The sequence below is a fragment of the Fusarium sambucinum genome, chromosome I, assembly GCF_050947815.1.
Source record: "Fusarium sambucinum isolate potato_lamoka chromosome I, whole genome shotgun sequence".
Taxonomy (NCBI): Eukaryota; Fungi; Ascomycota; class Sordariomycetes; order Hypocreales; family Nectriaceae; genus Fusarium; species Fusarium sambucinum.
This window is the reverse complement of record NC_139294.1, coordinates 2,283,087-2,303,028: the sequence shown is the minus strand read 5'-3', so window position 1 is coordinate 2,303,028 and position 19,942 is coordinate 2,283,087. Positions and strand designations below refer to the sequence as shown.

Genomic DNA, 19,942 nt, shown 5'->3' with positions numbered 1-19,942 from the left:
TGTTATTAGTCAATGAATGATAAACCTATGGAGTGGTTCAGCTGGAGTGGAAGTTCAAGGATCGATCGAGAAATTAGTGTAACTGTGAAGAGCGGTAACGATTTATGCTGGCGTACTCCGTAAACACGGAGTAAGAAAAACCTCTTTATTCTTTCCTTAGGTCGAGATGAAACTGATAGAAATTGACACTAACAATTAATTCCAACAAGGAAAGAAACAAGAGAACCCATCTGCCCCTGAAGGAAGTTGTAACTGCTATTAATGCTCTTTCTCTAACCCTAGATCCTAGTTCTAATAGTACCTAGGTAGTAGTTGGGGGGTTGAGTTGACGTTGGACTCTGGAGCCAGTTTTAGGATCTTACGGAGGTCAACGAATTCCCGGCAGAAACACCATATTGTTTACAGGGGACTTGACAATGTAACGGTAACGAGATCTAGTGGGTGTAATGTGTTCCCCCTGTTTCGCTAAAGCATTGACCATGAGTAAGAACCACATAGGTAGTAGTTAGTGTTAGTATCCTCTGTAGGTGCTTAGCCCTAGCATTGCAACACGTCTGGCGCTTAGTCTCTATCTGCCACGTTGTGGTCAACGTCAAAGCTTTGTGGTGTAGGTGTCGAGCCGAGTCATGAACGAGGGGCTTTGACACAAGGCATGAAGACGTGCAGCAAGCGTCTTGTGTGAAAGCGGAAATTTGATCGTTGGGCCGCATTGCAGTTACATCTTGGGATACTCTGTATAATACAAACCTGCATCCATACTACCTATTACTCCGTACCTATAAACTTGCATCTTCACATCTCATCCGCTAATTTCGGCCGGGATATCAGATTCAGAGTTCAGTCTAATACATATCCCAGCAAGCTCTGACGTAAGGATCAGAGCACGGTCCAGCGATTCTCGTGCGAGTCGTGACTTCATGATCCAAAGCAGGAATGATGTTCGTTGTCTTCGCAGAGAAGCCAATAAGTACAGACCATCAATGTATGCAATCTGTACTAGAATCCATCTGGTAATTTTTGGCGCCTCTTCAACGAATTTCAAGATAGCTTCATCTAACAGTAACCAACAGGCGAGGCATTAAATGTCATTGCTACCCTCTAATCTTGCCTATTGTCATGGCTCCGTAATCGGTACCCCAGGTACTGCGATCATTCATCACCAATAATCAATATACACTCACACATCTAGCTGGGAACTGGGTTATTACTTATTAGCTTAGGAGCTTGCATCTAGTAAGCCTTTTATCTTAAAGAAGGCTGAAAACGTGCCTCTAGCGGCCGACTCTAGGGTTGATCTGTGGAGATCTAACTAGGTAACTCGATCAAAGGAGTTCCTATAGGCTATGGATGCGTTGAACGAATACGTCAATAGTTCCTGTTCCTACGGTTCCAACTCCTATCTACGGAGTAGCACCATCCCCCTTTACTAACGTCCTGTCTTGATCACGATCTTCAGACCTGACTCGAGAGAGCTATCCGTTGGCCCGGGAGAAGGTGACATAGGAGCTCAACAGCTCTACCAAACAGGGGGAAACCTTTTGATGCATCCTTAACCAATGGATAATAAACTAGGTTCCTCAAACTAACGCGGCCGCCTCCTATTCTTGACCATAATCGTGGGATAGTTCACGAGAGATTCGCTTTAACGGTCTAGACCCACTTACAACATGGACTTTTTGGCATCAAAAAGATACTTTGCCATGTCCTCGTGAGACAACCGCATCCTTTTCTAGCGAACTAGTAGTGGCTTAAATGCATTGTGGCGGACCGGTAGGCATTCCTGATCAAGGAGATATTGGTCCGCTGTTAGTCCAATGTCTTACTTCAGCCTTGTAATCCCTACAGGGACCACTGCAGCGAATCGAGATGTTGCCGCTGGCCGTACTGTAGACCAATAGATTGTTGATCATCAAGATGGAATTCGGAAACCTGCCACTGAGCGCTTACTGCACTCTGCAAGTCAACATCTTGATCAGTTAAAGTTTACCACATACACATGTCCACATCCGTACTATGTCTATCTATGCAAACTGAAACTCCGTTGAGTAAACATACTACTACATGATACATACAATTGATCATATTATATTTGGTAGTTATTTTAGGCGATCCGCTCAACTTTCGTGCTTAGTCCCACTACTATTATCTGTTGTCGGCTTAGCATGCCGAGGTCGTGCTCGGCATTTCAACAAAGTCCTAGTCAGCGCAAGCCAGCGCCATAATAACACTTGATGGACAACGAGATACACTATCGTGTCACATTCCTACTATAATGGTGGTCTGCATAGAACCTTTACTCTGCACATACACACACAGGCATGGCACCCAGTATTACTCTTTGCCGTGTCTAGACGGGGCATGAAGACTAACTAGCTGTTGCGGCGTGTATTTACAAACAAAGGGAGAACTGTGCGTCTAGCTTAATCTAGCGAACAAATGCGACTTGTCTCAGATATCAGAAATTCTACGGTAGGTAAATGCGATGCATCTATGGCAGGAGGCTTGTCAAAGAATCCGTAGCCTAGCTTATGACATGAGCATCAGTGTTGAAGAACGCAACTTAGCTGGAACATTGTGTGAGACTGGGACTAAGAAGGGTCTCACAACTAAACCCCACCTCTGCCGAGTCGCTACATAGTATGTCATCATGCCCTGGCAGTTAAGCCTCGACTTGGAGACGTTTGGAGGATGTAGTCTACTTGGAAGAAACCTGGCTTGGCTAGGAGGCGAAAGGTTATCTTGGATGCTCTTGGCATATAGTGACAAGTCAGGCACTTAGTGTGAACTTTGAAGTAAGTTAGTAGCTTTTGTATCAACGATGCCTGCCCGCAACATTCATAGGCTGCATTATTAAGAACGGTACTTCGCGTGCTGCTGCTTGATCGAAATTCACGGCCTCGACAATTTTAGAGGAAACCAATAGCACCAATGGCATTTAATGAATGTGCCAGAGAGAATATGGCGTCGACTCTGGCTATGTGTGAAACACTTAGATAATACAGGGTACGTAGCGTTTATTTTGCATAGGTAGATGGCAGGCATGATGTCTGGTACCAGTCGTCAGCATACCATTATGGACAAAGCAAAGCAGCATCTGGACTGGAACCCCCACCTCAGTCAAGAGATACATATTGTTGGCAACTCACACTCTTTTTCTTTTAGCTTACCTTGACCCCTGATGCATCGATTGGTTGTTGTGTTTAGCTGTGCGCTTCTCAAGGGCGACCCTTGAACCTTGCATCATCTCCTAGGAGCTTTGGACCCTTATTGTTGTTTAATGCGAAATGAGTTATGCTGGACATGGGGGAAAGTATTTATGGATAATTAGTGGAAATAATAATACAGTCCAAAAAGACACGCCATTGAATTAATAGCCTCATCGATAAGCTTTGGTGATGCACTATACGTTGCCATACGCATTCAAAAGACTGGGAGAAGTGTTTACTGTCGGTGCCAACCAGGGAACTGATGAATGGCGATCATGGACTCCGATCCTATCTTGTGGGTAAGAGGTAGGTAGAGTAACAAGACGTGGTAATAAAGCCACCTCCGCTAGAGACGTAGTGGTTGTGTGGGTGTCCAAGAGGTGCCCTGTCGTATGTTGTCATATCTTGAGTCTGTACTCGGCCGACGGTATATTATATCGATCAGTTCATGCCGACCAACCTTTTCAATCTACAATAAACCTTCTAAAACTGCTGCACCGAACCTCGAGTAAATCCAGTCCGACAGCCAAGTTGATATCCCTTTTACCTCACACCCATTGAGCCCTCGAACCCAAGAAAGGTCTTTTTACATCAGCATCAGCGCAATTTGGCCCGGCCCTACACTACACCACGCAACGCCCGTTCCAGCAAATCCTCTGGACGACCAGCAGCAAAACGACTCCCAAGCATCAAAGTACTCCGTCATCTCATCCACCCAATCAGCAGCCGTGGGCACGCAAGGTTGCTGTGACGGCGGCGCAACCCATCCATCAACGATAGAGTTGGCTGCGAGAACCAAAGAAATTGACTTTGGTAGCCTTTCTCTGCGTATCGGCTGTATTAAATTACGAGCTGAGAAGCTTAGCACCAGCAGCAAGACAGTCATTGAGTGCTCATTTTGGCTGCACCTTGACCGCCGAAGCTTTGGAGAGACTCATCCAATACCAAAAAGAAGGCCCGCACCCTCATTCACCACGCGACCTGTTTCCACCTATAAAGCCAGCGGACTGACTGAAAGCCGCCTTTACTTTATCGATCCGAGTGGTTCGTCTAGTATCGTCCATTTCTTCCCCTCATTTTATCGGGGGAAAAAGAGAGAAAAGCTTTCTTCAATCAACCAAAAAGTCTCGTGCAATAACTGTCCACAACGAGAATTAGTGAACAGGCATATTATCACTGCCATTGCTGCTACACCAGATTCGAGTGACTAGGGTCCCTGGACGACATCGCGCCAAGGCTAAGAAGTACACCTGCCAGTAGTCTAACCCATACCGTCTTGGACGAAACCGTGCGTACAACACCTACATACTAAACTTAGAGGGCAGGTACGTACCTTCAATCACCACCTTTCCTTCCTGGCAGTTAGTGTACCTTACTGACCTTGCCTTAGTGTGATTCGGCACCTTATTCTACCTTAGTACCTACCTCCTCCTCACCTCAGGTACTTTCTCACTGCTATCGGCGAGCATCGCGTCACCATTTGTTATTGCTGCTTTTTGCGATAGCTTAGGTCAGGGCGTTTTCCATTTCACTCTCGCCCTCACTTCCATCTTACATATTCCTACAATACCACCAACTCTACCCTGATATACCCCAAAATCCACATATATCTTTCATCTCTTTCCGTCAATATGGAGACATTCTTCGACCAGATGTTCCAGAAGCCCAGCGATACCGTGGGAACCCAGGAGCCGCGTGCGTCTACCTCCACCAACTGTACCGGGGTGTGGGATTACACAAATACCATTCGCCCAAAAGGACTCGCCCCCTCGGACATAGTCCCCGCCGCCACCGCCAACGCCAGCTGTGACTGTGCCAGTTCCAATCCCAGCGCCTGTGCCTGTGACTCGAGAACCCACTTCGCCGCTGCTGCTGCTGCTGCTTATGACCCTGACTCTCCAGGGTCGCTCATCAACTCGGGCTCAAGCTCGCTGACGCAGTCGCAGTCGCCGTCGCCCCAGCCCGGGACCCCTACCACGGGCCATTTCCTGCCTGGCGCGCACGCTAACACTGCTTCTACACCCGCTGCTCCTGCCGCTGCCTCGGTGCTGTCACGTAGTATTACTACCGCTAAAGCTGCCGCCCCCCAACTCTCTATCGGTGACTTTGATCCTGCTATTCTCTCAAACACCTCCATCGAAGACTTCGATTCCTACTTGAACAACTTTCGCGACTCCCCCACTGCAGACAGCGACGTTTGCATTCAGATTCCTGATCCTTCAGGTCTTGAGCAGCAACCCTACGACCACAACATGACTACCGGACCATCCCTCGACCCTACTATGGGCCGCCGGGATTCTTTTGTCAGCGCCGGCCCCAAGCCCATATCGATGAACAACCCCAATCGTGGTGACAATGCGAACCGCAACAGAAGAGAATCTCTTGCTGGCAGCCTCATGGGCGGCGGTATGAGCTGGGGAGGCATGTCCTTTGGCAGTTTTGTTAGAGACGAGTAAGTCGATACACCAGCCCACCTTTTTCATCATCAATCAATTTGTCCCGCCATCATTGTTTCGCTTCGCTTGTCAGAAGGATCACTGTCCTACTCCGACCAGCCTCTTTCCTGGCCACGCTATGCTACACTTGAGACTATCTGCCACCTCCTACAACGAACCGGCTTCGAGTATATGCATGCTCAGATATCCGCTGCCGTTACCGCCGTTTATGGAGTCGACAGACAATATCTTGTGGCGAGCCGTTTTGAGTTTCAGGTTCCATCACAGCCCTGCGACAGCCCACATACATGCAATGCGGCAGAAAATCAATGCGCCCTCCCGCCCAATGTGCGATTGTATGTTTCAAGTAGATATGTGCTGACAAAATCGCTCTGCAGTATTATGATGGCAACATCGCCATCGCCATTCGGTGGAGCCCATCAGTCACCTTCTTTCCATTCTTCTTCGTATCTTCCTAAGTTGGAGGCGAACTTCATGCGAGATTTCACCTGCTGCGGCAAGATCCTCCCTAACCTGCACGATTTGCTTCAACATTACGAAGAAGCCCACACACAACCCAGCCCCAACACAGCGCGGAATAATGCATTCTCCCAATTCTCTCAGTTGGGCATGTCCAGCGCTCCTCGAATGTCCATTTCACGAGCTGATTCAGCAGCACCTGGAAACAATTCACAGTCGTCAGGTCAATTGGGGCAACATAACCGTGGTCAACAGTCCCCGCATGACCTGCATGGAAACTCCGGCATGCCATCGAATATGAACGACGAGATGGATGCCGTTGCAGATATGGAAATGGACGATGCTGTGGGCACTATGGAAATGGACGACAGCCAGCGAATGTCTCAGACAAGACAGCTCTTCGGCCAGCAGAGACCCGAGCTCAACATGAACACCTCTGGTCTTACTCAAGGCCTACGAACCTCCCAACCACCAACGCCCGCTGCTGCAAGCTTTGGACTGCAGAACAATCCCACAGTGTCTTCAGTCAACACACCTACGCTTACTACACAGGGACAAACGCCACAAGGCCAGCAAGTGGACATGGATGAGGACCTTCCAGGTATGCCTATGGGTGGTAATACGAACGATATTGGCGATATGGGATTTGGCGGAAACCAGAACAATAATGATTCCAACTTTTGCATAAACGATCCTGGAAAGCACCTCTTCAGCTCGAACGGCTTCCCTCCAAACCGTTCTATCCAGGCGCAGTTGCAACAGCTGGGTATTAACCAGTCTCAACTCAACGATCCCCAGACCAACAAGGCCATCATGCAGCGTCTACAAAGTATGATGATGCCTGAAGAACACAAGCCATTCAAGTGCCCCGTTATCGGCTGTGAAAAGGCCTACAAAAACCAGAACGGCCTCAAGTACGTTGTAGCCTTTACCCTTAAATCAATAAATGTCGTGAAAAAGTCAACTAATAGAGCTCTAGGTACCACAAGACACACGGTCATCAAACTCAACAGCTCCACGAAAACGGTGATGGCACTTTCTCCATTGTTAACCCCGAAACAAGTGCGCCTTATCCAGGAACTCTGGGTATGGAAAAAGAGAAGCCGTTCAGCTGTGAGACATGCGGAAAGCGCTATAAGAACTTGAACGGGTTGAAATATGTAAGCCCCTCCGAGATTGAACACCTCATCTTTCATATACTAATTGTCTTGAACAGCACAAGGCGCATTCTCTTCCGTGCAATCCGGATTTTAAGCTCCAGGCTCTTGCAGCGGGCATGAACCTGCAAGGAATAGGAGAAGATCAGATGATGCAATAGATTGCCGGCAACACTACCGAAGCGTTGCAAGCTCTTTCTCCATATTAGCGGCGGCGTTCTGAATTCCAGCAGCCAGTTTCAGTATGATGCTGGTCTCAATTCGACTCGTGCCGGACCGCGATATCGATTCTGTCTTCATTATCTGCGTCTTTTCCCCTGCCGATACCCTGTCTAGGCATCTGCATTCAGCCTTTTGCCTAGAATTCATAGCGTCTCATGGTGGCTTTGGAGACTTGAATCAAGGTGGACTCGAATGATTCGAAATCGAGGCAATAAACTCGTCTCTTTGGGTATTCAAAGCCAAACCCAACAGTTCCGTGTTCAATTCCATTGACAAAGTGGCCCTGAAGAAGCCGGGTGTCCTAACATCTGCGTTGATTGTTTGGTTATGTTGTTGCTGGATGACCCTGGTCGAGTCGGGTGCTCGTGCAAGCTTGCTTGCTGGCCGGTGCATTGTGATCAGAACTCTCTTTGTTATTTCTTGCCTTTTTTCTGTTATTTAAAAAGCTTGTGAACGGTTATTAGATACTTGGTTGGGAAAATTGGTTTCATGCATACATGGGCCCTTGGGAATTGGGGCAGGTTATTGCATTGTTTTTTAACGTTTTTGATTGCTGCTTTTGTGCAGTGTTCGAGGCTTGCTGATCGGAGTTGCCATCTCCAATCACTGCTTCTCACACTGAAAACGAGGATGATATGGAGTCGGTCGGACAACGAAAAGCGAAGTCATAGACTGGACGGCTTGGCCCGTCCTCCAATGAACAGGACTATTGTTTCGAAGTTATCAGCCATGTGGAGGATTATGCAGTCATAGCGAATAATTCTGTCTCAGTCTGAGACTCCAGTAACTTGTGCCTTTGATTCTTGGCTTGAAATCTTCTACCAGGAGTCGTGTGATACGAAGAGAGCCGCCGATCTACTTGTCTATTCCAGCTGCAGTGAACTGGATTGTGGTGGAGAGATCTGCGTAACCAAGCCTTTGTGATCGACAATGACCGGTCCAGATTACGCACCCGTGCTATCGGAGATGTTACCTCTCTTAGGAGCAGCCAAACTTGAGAAGTGAGGGCGGATGAGAGCAAAGGGTATCTATTTGAGCATATTTATCTACTATTTCTACCTAATCATGGCTGACAAGTACCTGTGTGACTCAACTTCAGTTCGTCTCCTCCATGCGTTCGTCATCGTCGGCGTCATCCTCAATTGTCTGCGTTTGGTTACTGCTAATACTTTCCTTACGAGCATCATGCCCCATGCTATCGTCCATGCTATCCCACTCGAGCTCTTCTCCGCCAATAACACGTCCCTCCATGTCGACCTCTTGGGAAAGCTCGACAAGTGCGCTACGTGGCAGGCGTATGAAGCCTTGAGTACGGACAACTCGACCCCAATGGATCATGCAGAGTCCTGCGGCTCGTTTGCGCAACCACTCTTCGTTAGCGAGTCCCGCGCAGTACCATATTATGCAAGCATGGTCGACGTCGAGCTCTTTGGCTAGACGATTTACGCAGAGTAAGCGGAGGTGAGGGATGTTGTAGATATTGGACATGACCAAAAGGCCCGCCACATCAGATAGGGCGGTTGTAGCGTCACCTTCGGTCTCTGAGGTGCCACGAATACTATCTGTGTAGAGGTAGTAGAGGAAGGCCTTTACTACACTGTAAGGCTCCGGGATATGCATCTTCTTGGTGTGAAATTCAGCCATCTGAGCGTTGTAAAGGCGCGCAAAGTGAGGCCAACGAGCCTGCAATATGAGCTTATGGACATGGATGGGCTGCGAGGTTGGTGCATCTGCTGAGAGCCAGCCCTGGTTCTGTGATGGTTTGTCCTTCCGAGTCATGCTGGAAGTAAGAGTATCATCATCTTCATAATCGCCAGCCAATGCCGTAATGATAAAATCAGTTCCACTGCCTGTCTCAGGCGGCTGGTTGAAGAGTTTCGCAAGATCTGGACCCAACCCCTTGGAAGGTTGATCCATGGGTCTGGTTGTGGCAGATGGTCTTGACTCTGACCGTGGCTCAGGAGTCATGTTGTCGCCAAGAAAGCCGTAACGTCGGAGATCAATTTCCATGATATCACTGTTCAATAAAGTCAGGCACTGTGCGGTTTCAAATTGTGTTGAAACTTACCTGAGATACTCTTCGTAACCATTGGGTCCTATGTCAGTCGCAGCAGGGTCTGTTGGACATCCCAGTAGCCAAGATTTGGTCCCATTCTCGTTCATACAGCAGTAATGCCACCTGTAGCCCGTTTTGAAGATCTCTCGTCCCCCAGCCAGCTTCGCCCAACGAAGAGTACTCAAGTCTAATGCAGACAGGGAACATTCTCTCGATGTGAGAGTGGCGGCAGGTGTCACGAAATCAATAAGGGTACCGGATGAGTAGGCGTGGTAGTGAAGACCAGAGCCCTGCGATGGAACCGACGGCCCAGACATGAACTTAAGCGCAGATATGGATCCCGGGGCCAATGGCGCATACGTTTTTAACTGGTGCGAAGGTGGGTTGACCTGGGCGGTTCGGGAGTTGGCAGCATACCCTGAGGCGCCAACAACAGGAGCCTGTGGCATGGTGTATGGAGGTCGTGGAGAGTTGCTAGCTCGGGTTAACATAGAACCCCGGTCGAAGAGGCCCATTGGAGGCCGAGAGTCAAACTGCGGGCTTCCCTTCAAATCTAACCACCACAGATCGCTAATCTTGTCCATGTCCTCACTCAGACCTCCAAACACCCAAACGCGATCGCTCCAGATGTATGCCGAGTGATCGAATCTTCCAACGAAGCGCCATGACTTGGACCAGGTGAATGTTTTCAAGTCAAGGTAGCAAATATCGTCCAACACGTAGTTGTTCTGACCTGTTATGCCACCAATAACGAAAAGCTTGTCTTCGTGCAAGACAGCGGCATGTCTTGCTCTACCTTTAGGTATGGGGCCTGAGACGAGTGGTTGCGTCCAGTGCGCAGTTTTGAGGTCGAATACGATGAGATCTGATAAATAGGTTCGATGTTCGTTCTCGCCGCCGAAGACTAGGAGTTTGTTTCCTTGGTACAATGTAGCAGTATGTCCTGTACGTTGTGTGTTAGTGACTGTGATTTCTGTTGTCGCATCGCACAACTCACCCATTCGCACCCCGGGAATGTCGCCATAATTGTCGACGAGGCTCCACTGATGGCTGACGAGGTCCAACCGTAGTACGTGATTGTACACTTCATCGGTGTACTGGTCGAATCCACCAAAAGCGTATATCTGATTGTTTCCGCAATACGTCACTGAAGCATTAACTAGACAAGCGGGTCTCTGGCCTAGCGTGCGGGTGACTTTGGGGCGGTATCCATCAGCGACGCTGCGGCCTTTTGCAGGGGAGTTTGGCATGATGTATGTATTGTTGGAGGACGCTGCCGAAGGCGGCGTCGGTTGCAGCGAAGTCGTGGCCGTTAACGCCTGGTTGCCAGCGCCAAAAGTCTCCGTTGTTGCGACGACAGGCCCGCCAAAGATGGACTGTCCGGGGGTCGAAGGTTGGGCCATGGCTTTCTTTGGGTCGTAGACGATCTGTGGCGTTATCTGCGCATGTCACGACGTTGTGTGAATTGCCGTTGAGATGGAAGGGGGAAAAGCGCAATGGAAGGGGACTTGGGTTAGGGGGGCAACAGAATGACTAGCCTCTGAGCTTTAGGCTACAAAAAATAAATAATCTAAGGATGTGAGCTTAGATGGCATAAACTCACCTACTATATATTCGTCTCGTACGCTCTCACTGCCTCGGAAGTTCTTTTTTCTTAACCCTTGGAGACGTGAATGTGAGGGTGGATGGAAATGCGATAAATGTTAAATGCAGTTGGTGATGCAATCGATCAAGTGAGAAGGCCCCTGTTGATTAAGAGCCGCGTCCAAGTTAGGAGGAAATTTGTTCAGTGGCACTCAGGCTTGACCCAGACATTGGAATTGCAGAAAATATAACTCCACATCCGGGAGACATAATAAGCTGACCGCTGTCTCGGCTAACAAAGCAGCAGATGTATTTCTTATTTTCTGTATCCTGGCGCCAGGATCTCAAGCTTTCTCCAGCTCCTAACCAGACAAGGATAAGTCTGATGAGCGGCTTCATTATAATATTATAATTGGTTCGTCTGCGTTGGCCCGGCCGCGGAACGGGAGCAACTCAGCTCCGACCACCTCCATAGTGGTTGCCCGGCCAGATGCACGGCGAGAACAAAGTAAATAAAAGGTATCCGTTATGGGCTTCATTCTGCGACTGCTTCTCTCCTCACAATCACCGTTCATCTCCAAACCTCTTTTCCTCAGACAACCTTCCTGATCTACTAGAGTCTTGTGTTTTATCGTAAACCTCTGTTCCATCGCTTCTTTCAAGAAATATCCAAAGTTCGCTAGATCCTATCGCTAAGGCCATTTGATCGCCCTTCCAGCTTCGTTATATCTTGATCACGGCAATTTCGATTTTTATCGAACACTCATCAAAGTACAGGAATACCAATCGTTAGGTACACTTTACCAAGTGTTCTGGAACTCGTTCGATTCTATCGAGGCTCGGTACCTTGGCCCAGCTTTCGGTTACTCGTTCAGAGTCCCACTTACACGCACGTCACACCTACCCCACTTGTCTATACAGGTATCATTTCGAATATATCACAATGGCTTCAGTGACATTGTCAACTCCTGTCAAGTCCCACAAGGGACTTTTCACAGCCCGTACCGCTGGCGGACGGATGCCTCTGACCCCTTCTCCCCGTCAACAGGCATCGACCACCAACGTGCCTATCAACCTGAACTCTTCTCCTTTCACCCCCGAGAGACAGTCAAGCAATGACTTCAGACCTTCCGGCCGCTCTACTTACGGCGGTAATCTCATGGCACACCTTGCTCGATCTACTACATCCTCTCACCGCGACTCCCCCAAATCCAACATCGCCCGTGTTGTTCATACTCCTCGCAAGGCTCTTGAGCTCGGCGTCTCCGACTACACTCTCACCGGCACTGGCAGCAGCAAGACACCTTCAAACAAGAAGGGTGTCCGTTCCAAGGTTGCCAAGACTACCATAAACTATGCTGGTGACCGATTCATCCCCAACCGTAGTACCAGCTCTGCCATCTCCAATGCTGGCTCTGGCAAGTTGGATGTTCCTGACAGGCAACGATCCAAGACCAACACTATTGAGAGTTCAAATGTTCTCTCCGCCGCTGCTGACGAGGCTCTGGCTGCTCTTGAGAGCCTGAACATCAACGATGATGATGAGCCCGACAACTACTCTCGACCCTCCCCTAACACTGTTGCTTACCAAGACTCCCTTGCCAACGCCTGCGGCGTGAGCCTCAACACTCGTATCCTCGAGTTCAAGCCCGCCGCTCCTGAGTCCTCCAAGCCCATTGACTTGCGACAGCAATACAACCGACCTCTCAGGTCCACCACCACAACCTCTGCCCAAATCCGCCGCCGCATCGCCACCGCCCCTGAACGTGTTCTTGACGCCCCTGGCCTCGTTGATGACTACTACCTCAACTTGCTCGACTGGAGCTCTGGCAACCAGGTTGCCATCGGTCTTGAGCGCAACGTCTATGTTTGGTCTGCGGATGAAGGTAGCGTCAGCTGTCTCCTCGAGACCACCCCCGACACCTACGTTAGCAGCGTCAAGTGGTCTGGTGATGGTGCCTATGTCAGTGTTGGTCTCGGAACCGGCGAGGTCCAGATCTGGGATGTCGCTGAGGCTCAGAAGATCCGAAGCATGTTCGGTCATGACACCCGCGTTGGTGTTATGGGCTGGAACAAGCACCTTCTCTCCACTGGTGCCCGCAGTGGTCTTGTCTACAACCACGATGTTCGCATCGCCGAACACAAGGTTGCCGAGCTTATCTCCCACACTTCCGAGGTTTGCGGTCTTGAGTGGCGCTCCGATGGTGCCCAGCTCGCTACTGGTGGCAACGACAACCTCGTCTCCATCTGGGATGCCCGATCTCTATCTGTCCCCAAGTTCACCAAGACAAATCACAAGGCTGCCGTCAAGGCCCTCTCTTGGTGCCCCTGGAACATGAACCTCCTTGCTACTGGTGGCGGCTCTTACGATCGTCACATCCACTTCTGGAACTCCACCTCGGGTGCTCGCGTCAACAGCATCGACACTGGCTCTCAGGTTACTTCTCTCCGCTGGAGCCCTCACCACCGTGAGATTGTCAGCTCAAGCGGATTCCCCGACAACTCTCTAAGCATCTGGAGCTACCCTACTCTCGTCCGAACCGTCGAGATCCCTGCTCACGAGAGCCGAGTTCTCCATAGCTGCCTCAGCCCTGATGGTCAGATGCTTGCTACTGCTGGTAAGTTTACTCATTTACATTGGAAGCATTCGAATATTTTGTTAACAACTCACTAGCTGCTGATGAGAGTCTCAAGTTCTGGAAGATCTTCGAGAAGAAGGCCGGTGCTACAGCCAGCATTGGTTCCTCTGGTGCTTCTAGCAAGGCCTCCATGGCCAAGCAGATGACGATCCGATAGATACCAGTACCCACTGGACAACGGTAGGTATGACCTTTTCACTGGTATCTGGGTCTCTGTATTTGAAGCACGGAGTTTGGGTTGTCTTCCTACCCTTCTGCTCGTGGTATGAAAGTGCTTCTCCACGCAGGGACGAACGAAATGGATTGGTCACGAATCATGATGAGCGTATTGTATCGCATCGCATCACATTGCATTGGAATTTTTATGAGCATGTAGCAGCCTGGATGGTGTGCTACCTGGATTAATATTGGGCGTTTGGAACTTGTTTATATGGAAAAGGAATTACAATTGAAATGCAACTGAAATTAAAATGCCAAGAGCATTATTTAACAAATGACCCTTGACTCAACGTGGACCAGCCAACTGAAGGCCATCATGCACACATAGATAGGTATGCCGAGTTGACATGCAGTTGAGCTGCACGGGAATTCCATCATGCTAGCCATTGAATGGGCCTTTTTAATAGTGGGCAGCCAAGTAGGTAGTTGGAGGAGGTACACTGGAATTTTGAAAGAACAATCGCACCGTCCGTTACTATCCTGCCTTGCTACCACTCATTACAAATACTCATAGTCGTTTTCAGTGACTCAGCCCTTCCTTCGAAGTCTTGCCCCAAATATTTTCCCAGCGAATGGACGAGATCCTTGCCCTCACATGTTCTTTAACTGAGTGTCATTAACCACCTATCTGTCTGGATGGTGTAGCCCTTGTGACCTTACTGAAGTAGATCTGCTGTTCTCGATACTTTTGTACTTCTAGGGTAACACTCCTGCGCTGCTCCTGTTCTTTTGTAGGAATAGATAGCTTGTCAGAAGACAAGACTACTACCGACAATCATCTCGTTCGGTATGTTTACATCTAAGTAAAAACAGAGACGTTTCTACCAGTATCCTGCTTCATGTGGTACAACTAACAACAAGGAAGTAAACCATAGCGTCTTGTAAGCAGTGATTAATATCACGACAGTCTTGATAGCGTATCTCGTGATTTTCTATCTAATACAGAGAAGATCATGATGCTGAGCCAGGTTTTATCACCAACAATCAAATGGCTGCCCTCCTGGTTCATCAAAGGTACACTTGACATTTTCTACCTCAGTAGTTATGCGCTGCTCAGGATTTTGATCTTTGGATCCTCGACTATATACAGCAAGAATCTACTACCTAGGTATATTCAGCGTTGTGGCTGCTGTATTATTCAGTCCGATGGCTAATTGTTTCTTGGGTTAATAGTACTGGGTTCTGATATTTCATGTTCACCCTAATTGCAACGGTAGCTGAGTATCATCACTTCAGTCACTGGTGATAATGTGCCTTTCCCCTCTGGCATTGGTCCATAGAGTACATGCGCAGCTTTACTCCTAACGTGATGTCAGTCGATCTCATGGTCTTATACTATACTTTTATTGTCTACTAAGCAATGGAAGAAGCTTTGAGGTATAAAAATAAACAGCCTAAGAGTCTGGTCTAGATAGCAGAAACCGGATTATTGATTTGATTTCTTATGTTTCAAGCGGTTAACTTTTCTGACTCCATGTCGTTATTGTGTCGGTTGTCGTACAAAGCAGTCGGCATTTGCAAGCCAGGAAGTTAACAGGGTCAGGACGTGTAGAATTACCAGGTCAGATTTGGTGAAGATAATCTTCCATGAACAAATGTCGAATCTGAGAGACGGGAAATATCTATTGGTTTTGAAAGCCGCTCGTGAAAGTCTAACTTCTCACTGCAATTCGTGAGCTAGACTAAACTAGACTGAGCTATGCTACTGAGTATCTAGCTTTCTGATAATGACGCTTGTGTTCTTTAGAACAACAGGACTTAGGTCCGACCCAGAACAATTAGTGTCTATCCGGAACCGATATGGACGAGTGAAGTCGGGTTGCCTGTCATGAATTCAAGTCTTTACACTAGCACAAAGTGGTTTCTCTCCACACTCACATGTCCGTATACTCGGCAGATTGATCAATGGCAATGCAGGATCCCGGTAAAGAAACTGAGAAAAAGGCCCGTGTGACAAGTTGCTATGACCTTCTAGTTTAAGGATCGGTACCAGTAGACATCTTGAGAACAGCAAGATGGTTGCTACAGGGGTGCGCAAAGCTTGTACTCATGGATTGTTACGTTTGTTAGCTTCACTAACAGCTCATTGTCAAGCCTATTTAGCTCTAGGAAGATTTCAATATGGCTTAGAATTACGGTCCCGTTTGGTATAGGATGTTATATGTGAAGACTCTCGCATCTCATGGATTCTATGTCACGTAGTAACGGAAACCCCTCAACAACAGGGATAGTCTTAAGCTCAAAGACCAAGCGGCGTGGCTCTAACAGAAGTCACAGAACATAGGGTTTGATGTTCCATCGTTCATCTTGCGGTGAGCCCTTCCGATGCAACTGACTACCCTGCCCTGGGCTCTCTAACCTTTTCTACTCGCTCGAATAGGCGACATGCAGAGGATCTGTGCTACCCAAACATGGGGCCATCGAAATCAACAGTCCCGCTATAGATGGACAGCTGCATCTCATGCTAGCGGGCCGGAGTATTGTTGATATGAAGGAAAAACTGTCACTGGATGGTGAACGAATACAGAATGTCTCTGAAGGTATAAAAGTGTGCAGAAGAGGTAGAGACGAGTGAAGTGGGGGTTAACAAAGTCACTTTTCAGCCACGCTTGAAAGAGGGCAATTTAATACAATTATTCAATATAGATTTGAGTGTTTTGCGGGTGTAAGAATTTCAATAAGAGTATTGTAGACATTGTTTCATCAATCGATTTCTCAGATAGTTTCCAAACGATGTTAACGAGGGAGTTCCGGTATTGACACTGTACTTCTACATATAATTCTGGTTAGATGTTACCGTATGAACAACGACTCTTAACAGTGTGTTGGTTGTGTTCAAATCTTTAGCGTAGGACAGGTTAAAAAAGGGCCTAAAGCTAAGCCTGAAGCAAAAAGTATACAAAGTATCCTCCACCTTGTTCAAGGTATGTCGGTACATGCCACGTCCCTGCTAACTTGGTGGGGTCAATAAGAATGCAACAGATGCCAAGCTGTTTCATTACCAGCGCATGCCAATCGCAACAACGCGTCCAAGATAAGACACAAGAAGTTGTGAGCAGGTAAGATTAGGGAGGAATTCAGCCTAGGCGTGTCTTTACATCATCGAAAAAAAGAGAGAGTTAGGAGGAAGAACAAGCCACAACCTTTTTCTGCAACTATCATTGCATCCTCTTGCTTCCTCATCCCCCTCCCCCTGTCTCCACGGGCCCATTTTACCATTTATCATGCTCCTCCGCAGCAGAGCTCTCGTCCTAGTCGTCGGCCTATCAACCCTGATCCTCTTCTGCTATTGGGCTGGCAAGACCCCTGAATACGTTGGTCCCCGATATGGACACGGCCCCTACAACCACAACCAAAAGCACGGCTGGCCCGTAAAGGCTTCCTTGTGGAGGCAAGACCAGGATGATAACTACTACTGGAAGACTGTCAAGGTCAACTACCCTCACACAGCTTCACAACCACTGCCTACCTCCCCTCCCGTTACCTACCCCAAGGTCCAGGCTACGTTCCCAGACTTCAGCATAAGTGCTGCTGAGTTGCGACGCGAGCGCCAGCAGGCAGTCAAGGCCACATTTACAAGATGTTGGAACTCTTACAAGAAGCATGCCTGGATGGCTGATGAACTCAGCCCCGTCTCGGCTGGCCAGGTCAACCCATTCGGTGGATGGGCTGCTACTCTCGTTGACTCTCTCGATACCCTCTGGATTATGGACATGCACGACGAGTTCAAGGAAGCCGTTGCTGCCGTGGATAAAATCGACTTCGCCCAGACAGAACTCAAAGAAGTCAACATTTTCGAAACAAACATACGCTATCTTGGCGGCTTCCTTGCCGCCTTTGAGCTTAGTGAAGACATGCGTCTGCTCCGCAAGGCAGTCCAGGTCGGCGAGATGATATACAAGGCTTTCGACACGCCAAACCACATGCCCATCACGCGTTGGAAGTTCCACGAAGCTGGCCAAGGCAACAACCAGGTTGCTGGCGGAGTTCTCGTTGCCGAGATTGGAAGCTTGTGTATGGAGCTCACTCGTCTTTCACAACTTACGGGAGATCCCAAATGGTTTGATGCTTCACAGACTATCATGGACCTACTAGCGGCACAGCAAGACTCGACCAAGCTCCCAGGCCAATGGCCTCTGACTGTTGATGCCAAGAGCGAGATTTTTAACCAAGGAACAATCTTCACTCTTGGTGCCATGGCTGATTCCGTCTACGAATATCTACCCAAGATGGCGGCGCTGATGGGTGGTCAGCTACCCGTCTACCAAACCATGTACGAAAAGGCTGTGGACTCGGCACTGGAACTCAACCTGTTTCGACCCATGACGCCCGAAAACAGAGACATTCTCGTTTCTGGACAAATACGTGCCAAGGACAAGGACGGAGGCACTTCTTTCGAGCTCGAGAGCCAAGGACAACATCTGGTGTGCTTTCTGGGGGGTATGCTGGCGTTGGGCGGACGGCTATTCAATCGCCAGCAGGATGTGGACGCCGCAGCTAAGCTTGCAAAGGGTTGCATCTATACATATGAGGCCTTTCCTCATGGCATTATGCCCGAGACCTTCATGATGGTACCCTGTGATTCCAAGGACCAATGCGAATGGGACGAGAAGCGATGGAGGGAGGAGGTTCTAAGGGAAGCCAAGATCAATGAGGGCGACGATGCGCAAATAGACGCCATCATAAAAGACGAGCGCCTCCCCAAGGGATTCACTCGCATTCCGGACCGTCGATACATCCTTCGTCCCGAGGCCATTGAGAGCGTCTTTATGATGTACCGCGTCACAGGTGAAAATGAGTATACTGAACACGCGTGGACCATGTTTAAGGCGATCGAGGAAGCGACGAAAACAGAGCTTGCGAATACGGCCGTATGGGATGTGACTGTTGCAGGAGAGAAGCCTCGCGCGGTAGACTCGATGGAATCGTTCTGGATGGGCGAGACGCTCAAGTACTTTTATCTTATCTTCAGCGATCCGGACCTCATCAACCTGGATGAGTATGTGTTCAATACCGAGGCACACCCCCTAAGACGACTAGTCGCTTGAGCTTATTTGGAAGGAATGAATATGTCAAATTGTTCCATGGTGAAATGCATGAACTTGTAAGTGAAAGTCTGATATACATATACACTCCGTGGGTACCAAATGAAGAATGAAATACTAATCTTTTTACATTCTTGGTCCTTCAGTTTTCGCGTACGCTTCTCAATTTTATTAAAAAAAATTAATAATAAAGTTATTATGTCTGATTATTCAGAAACCTTCTATACAGTTCCTCTCATTAAGACCAAGTTTCCTGATGCATACAAACGTTCCAGGGCTGCCTGAACTCTATGTGGGTAACTGATAAAAGAAGCTTATGTTGAGCCGTACAGAGAGCAGTAACTTCTTCCTTTTCCAACTCAATCAACTAGCAAGTCCATTCATCAAAGACCTTCACAACTATTTGTCGCCCAATTGATCCAGAAATAATAATACAGCCGTCGGGATTTAATAGTGAATTATTATAGCTCAAGGCCAAGAGACATGTACTTGCGCCCACTTCTTCTTCCTCCAGCACGATCTAAGAAAACTCTTGATCGACAGTTGAGCTTGAATCAAGACAACAAACAATACCTAGATAGGCAGTACTTAATTAAAGAAAACCTGGGCAAAGAAAGATTCAGGCCACATTCAACAGCCCTGTGAGCGGAGCCAGCCAGTTCAGCCCAGCCAGCCAGTGATAGTGGAGGTTGACCGGTCTGGAAAGTGCTGAGTCAGCACTCTCAGCAATTGATGAAACGGAAATCTACCAGAGGCTACCAACTCTCCCCACTGCACATCACATCACAAAGCCGCACCCGCACCCGCACCGAACCGCATTCTGACCTGGCACAAGGGCCCTCCTTGCTTCGGTATTCTGAACCCGTGCAACGCGGTAGACAATTTACTGCAAACTTGTT

The 19,942-nt window shown here is 48.4% G+C and overlaps 4 protein-coding genes across 4 annotated transcripts; 3 read left to right on the top strand and 1 right to left on the bottom strand.

Annotated features, from left to right (window-relative positions):
* Nucleotides 1–4,837: 4,837 nt before the first annotated feature.
* Nucleotides 4,838–7,439, top strand: FSST1_003477 (zinc-coordinating transcription factor SFP1; the record flags this gene model as incomplete). Its single annotated transcript, XM_083229561.1, has 4 exons — nt 4,838–5,658; nt 6,040–7,035; nt 7,101–7,281; nt 7,338–7,439. 4 exons carry the CDS (start codon nt 4,838–4,840, stop codon nt 7,437–7,439), a joined length of 2,100 nt encoding a protein of 699 aa, XP_083086907.1.
* A 1,156-nt stretch (nt 7,440–8,595) lies between these two features.
* Nucleotides 8,596–10,959, bottom strand: FSST1_003476 (uncharacterized protein; the record flags this gene model as incomplete). The annotated part of the gene is made up of 3 exons (XM_083229560.1): nt 8,596–9,517; nt 9,569–10,499; nt 10,554–10,959. The coding sequence occupies 3 exons, from the start codon at nt 10,957–10,959 to the stop codon at nt 8,596–8,598; spliced, it is 2,259 nt and encodes a 752-aa protein (XP_083086906.1).
* Nucleotides 10,960–12,083: 1,124 nt separating this feature from the next.
* Nucleotides 12,084–13,936, top strand: FSST1_003475 (WD40-repeat-containing domain protein; the record flags this gene model as incomplete). Its single annotated transcript, XM_083229559.1, has 2 exons — nt 12,084–13,758; nt 13,815–13,936. 2 exons carry the CDS (start codon nt 12,084–12,086, stop codon nt 13,934–13,936), a joined length of 1,797 nt encoding a protein of 598 aa, XP_083086905.1.
* A 3,286-nt stretch (nt 13,937–17,222) lies between these two features.
* Nucleotides 17,223–19,046, top strand: FSST1_003474 (glycoside hydrolase; the record flags this gene model as incomplete). The annotated part of the gene is made up of 1 exon (XM_083229558.1): nt 17,223–19,046. The coding sequence occupies one exon, from the start codon at nt 17,223–17,225 to the stop codon at nt 19,044–19,046; it is 1,824 nt and encodes a 607-aa protein (XP_083086904.1).
* Between the last annotated feature and the right edge of the window lie 896 nt (nt 19,047–19,942).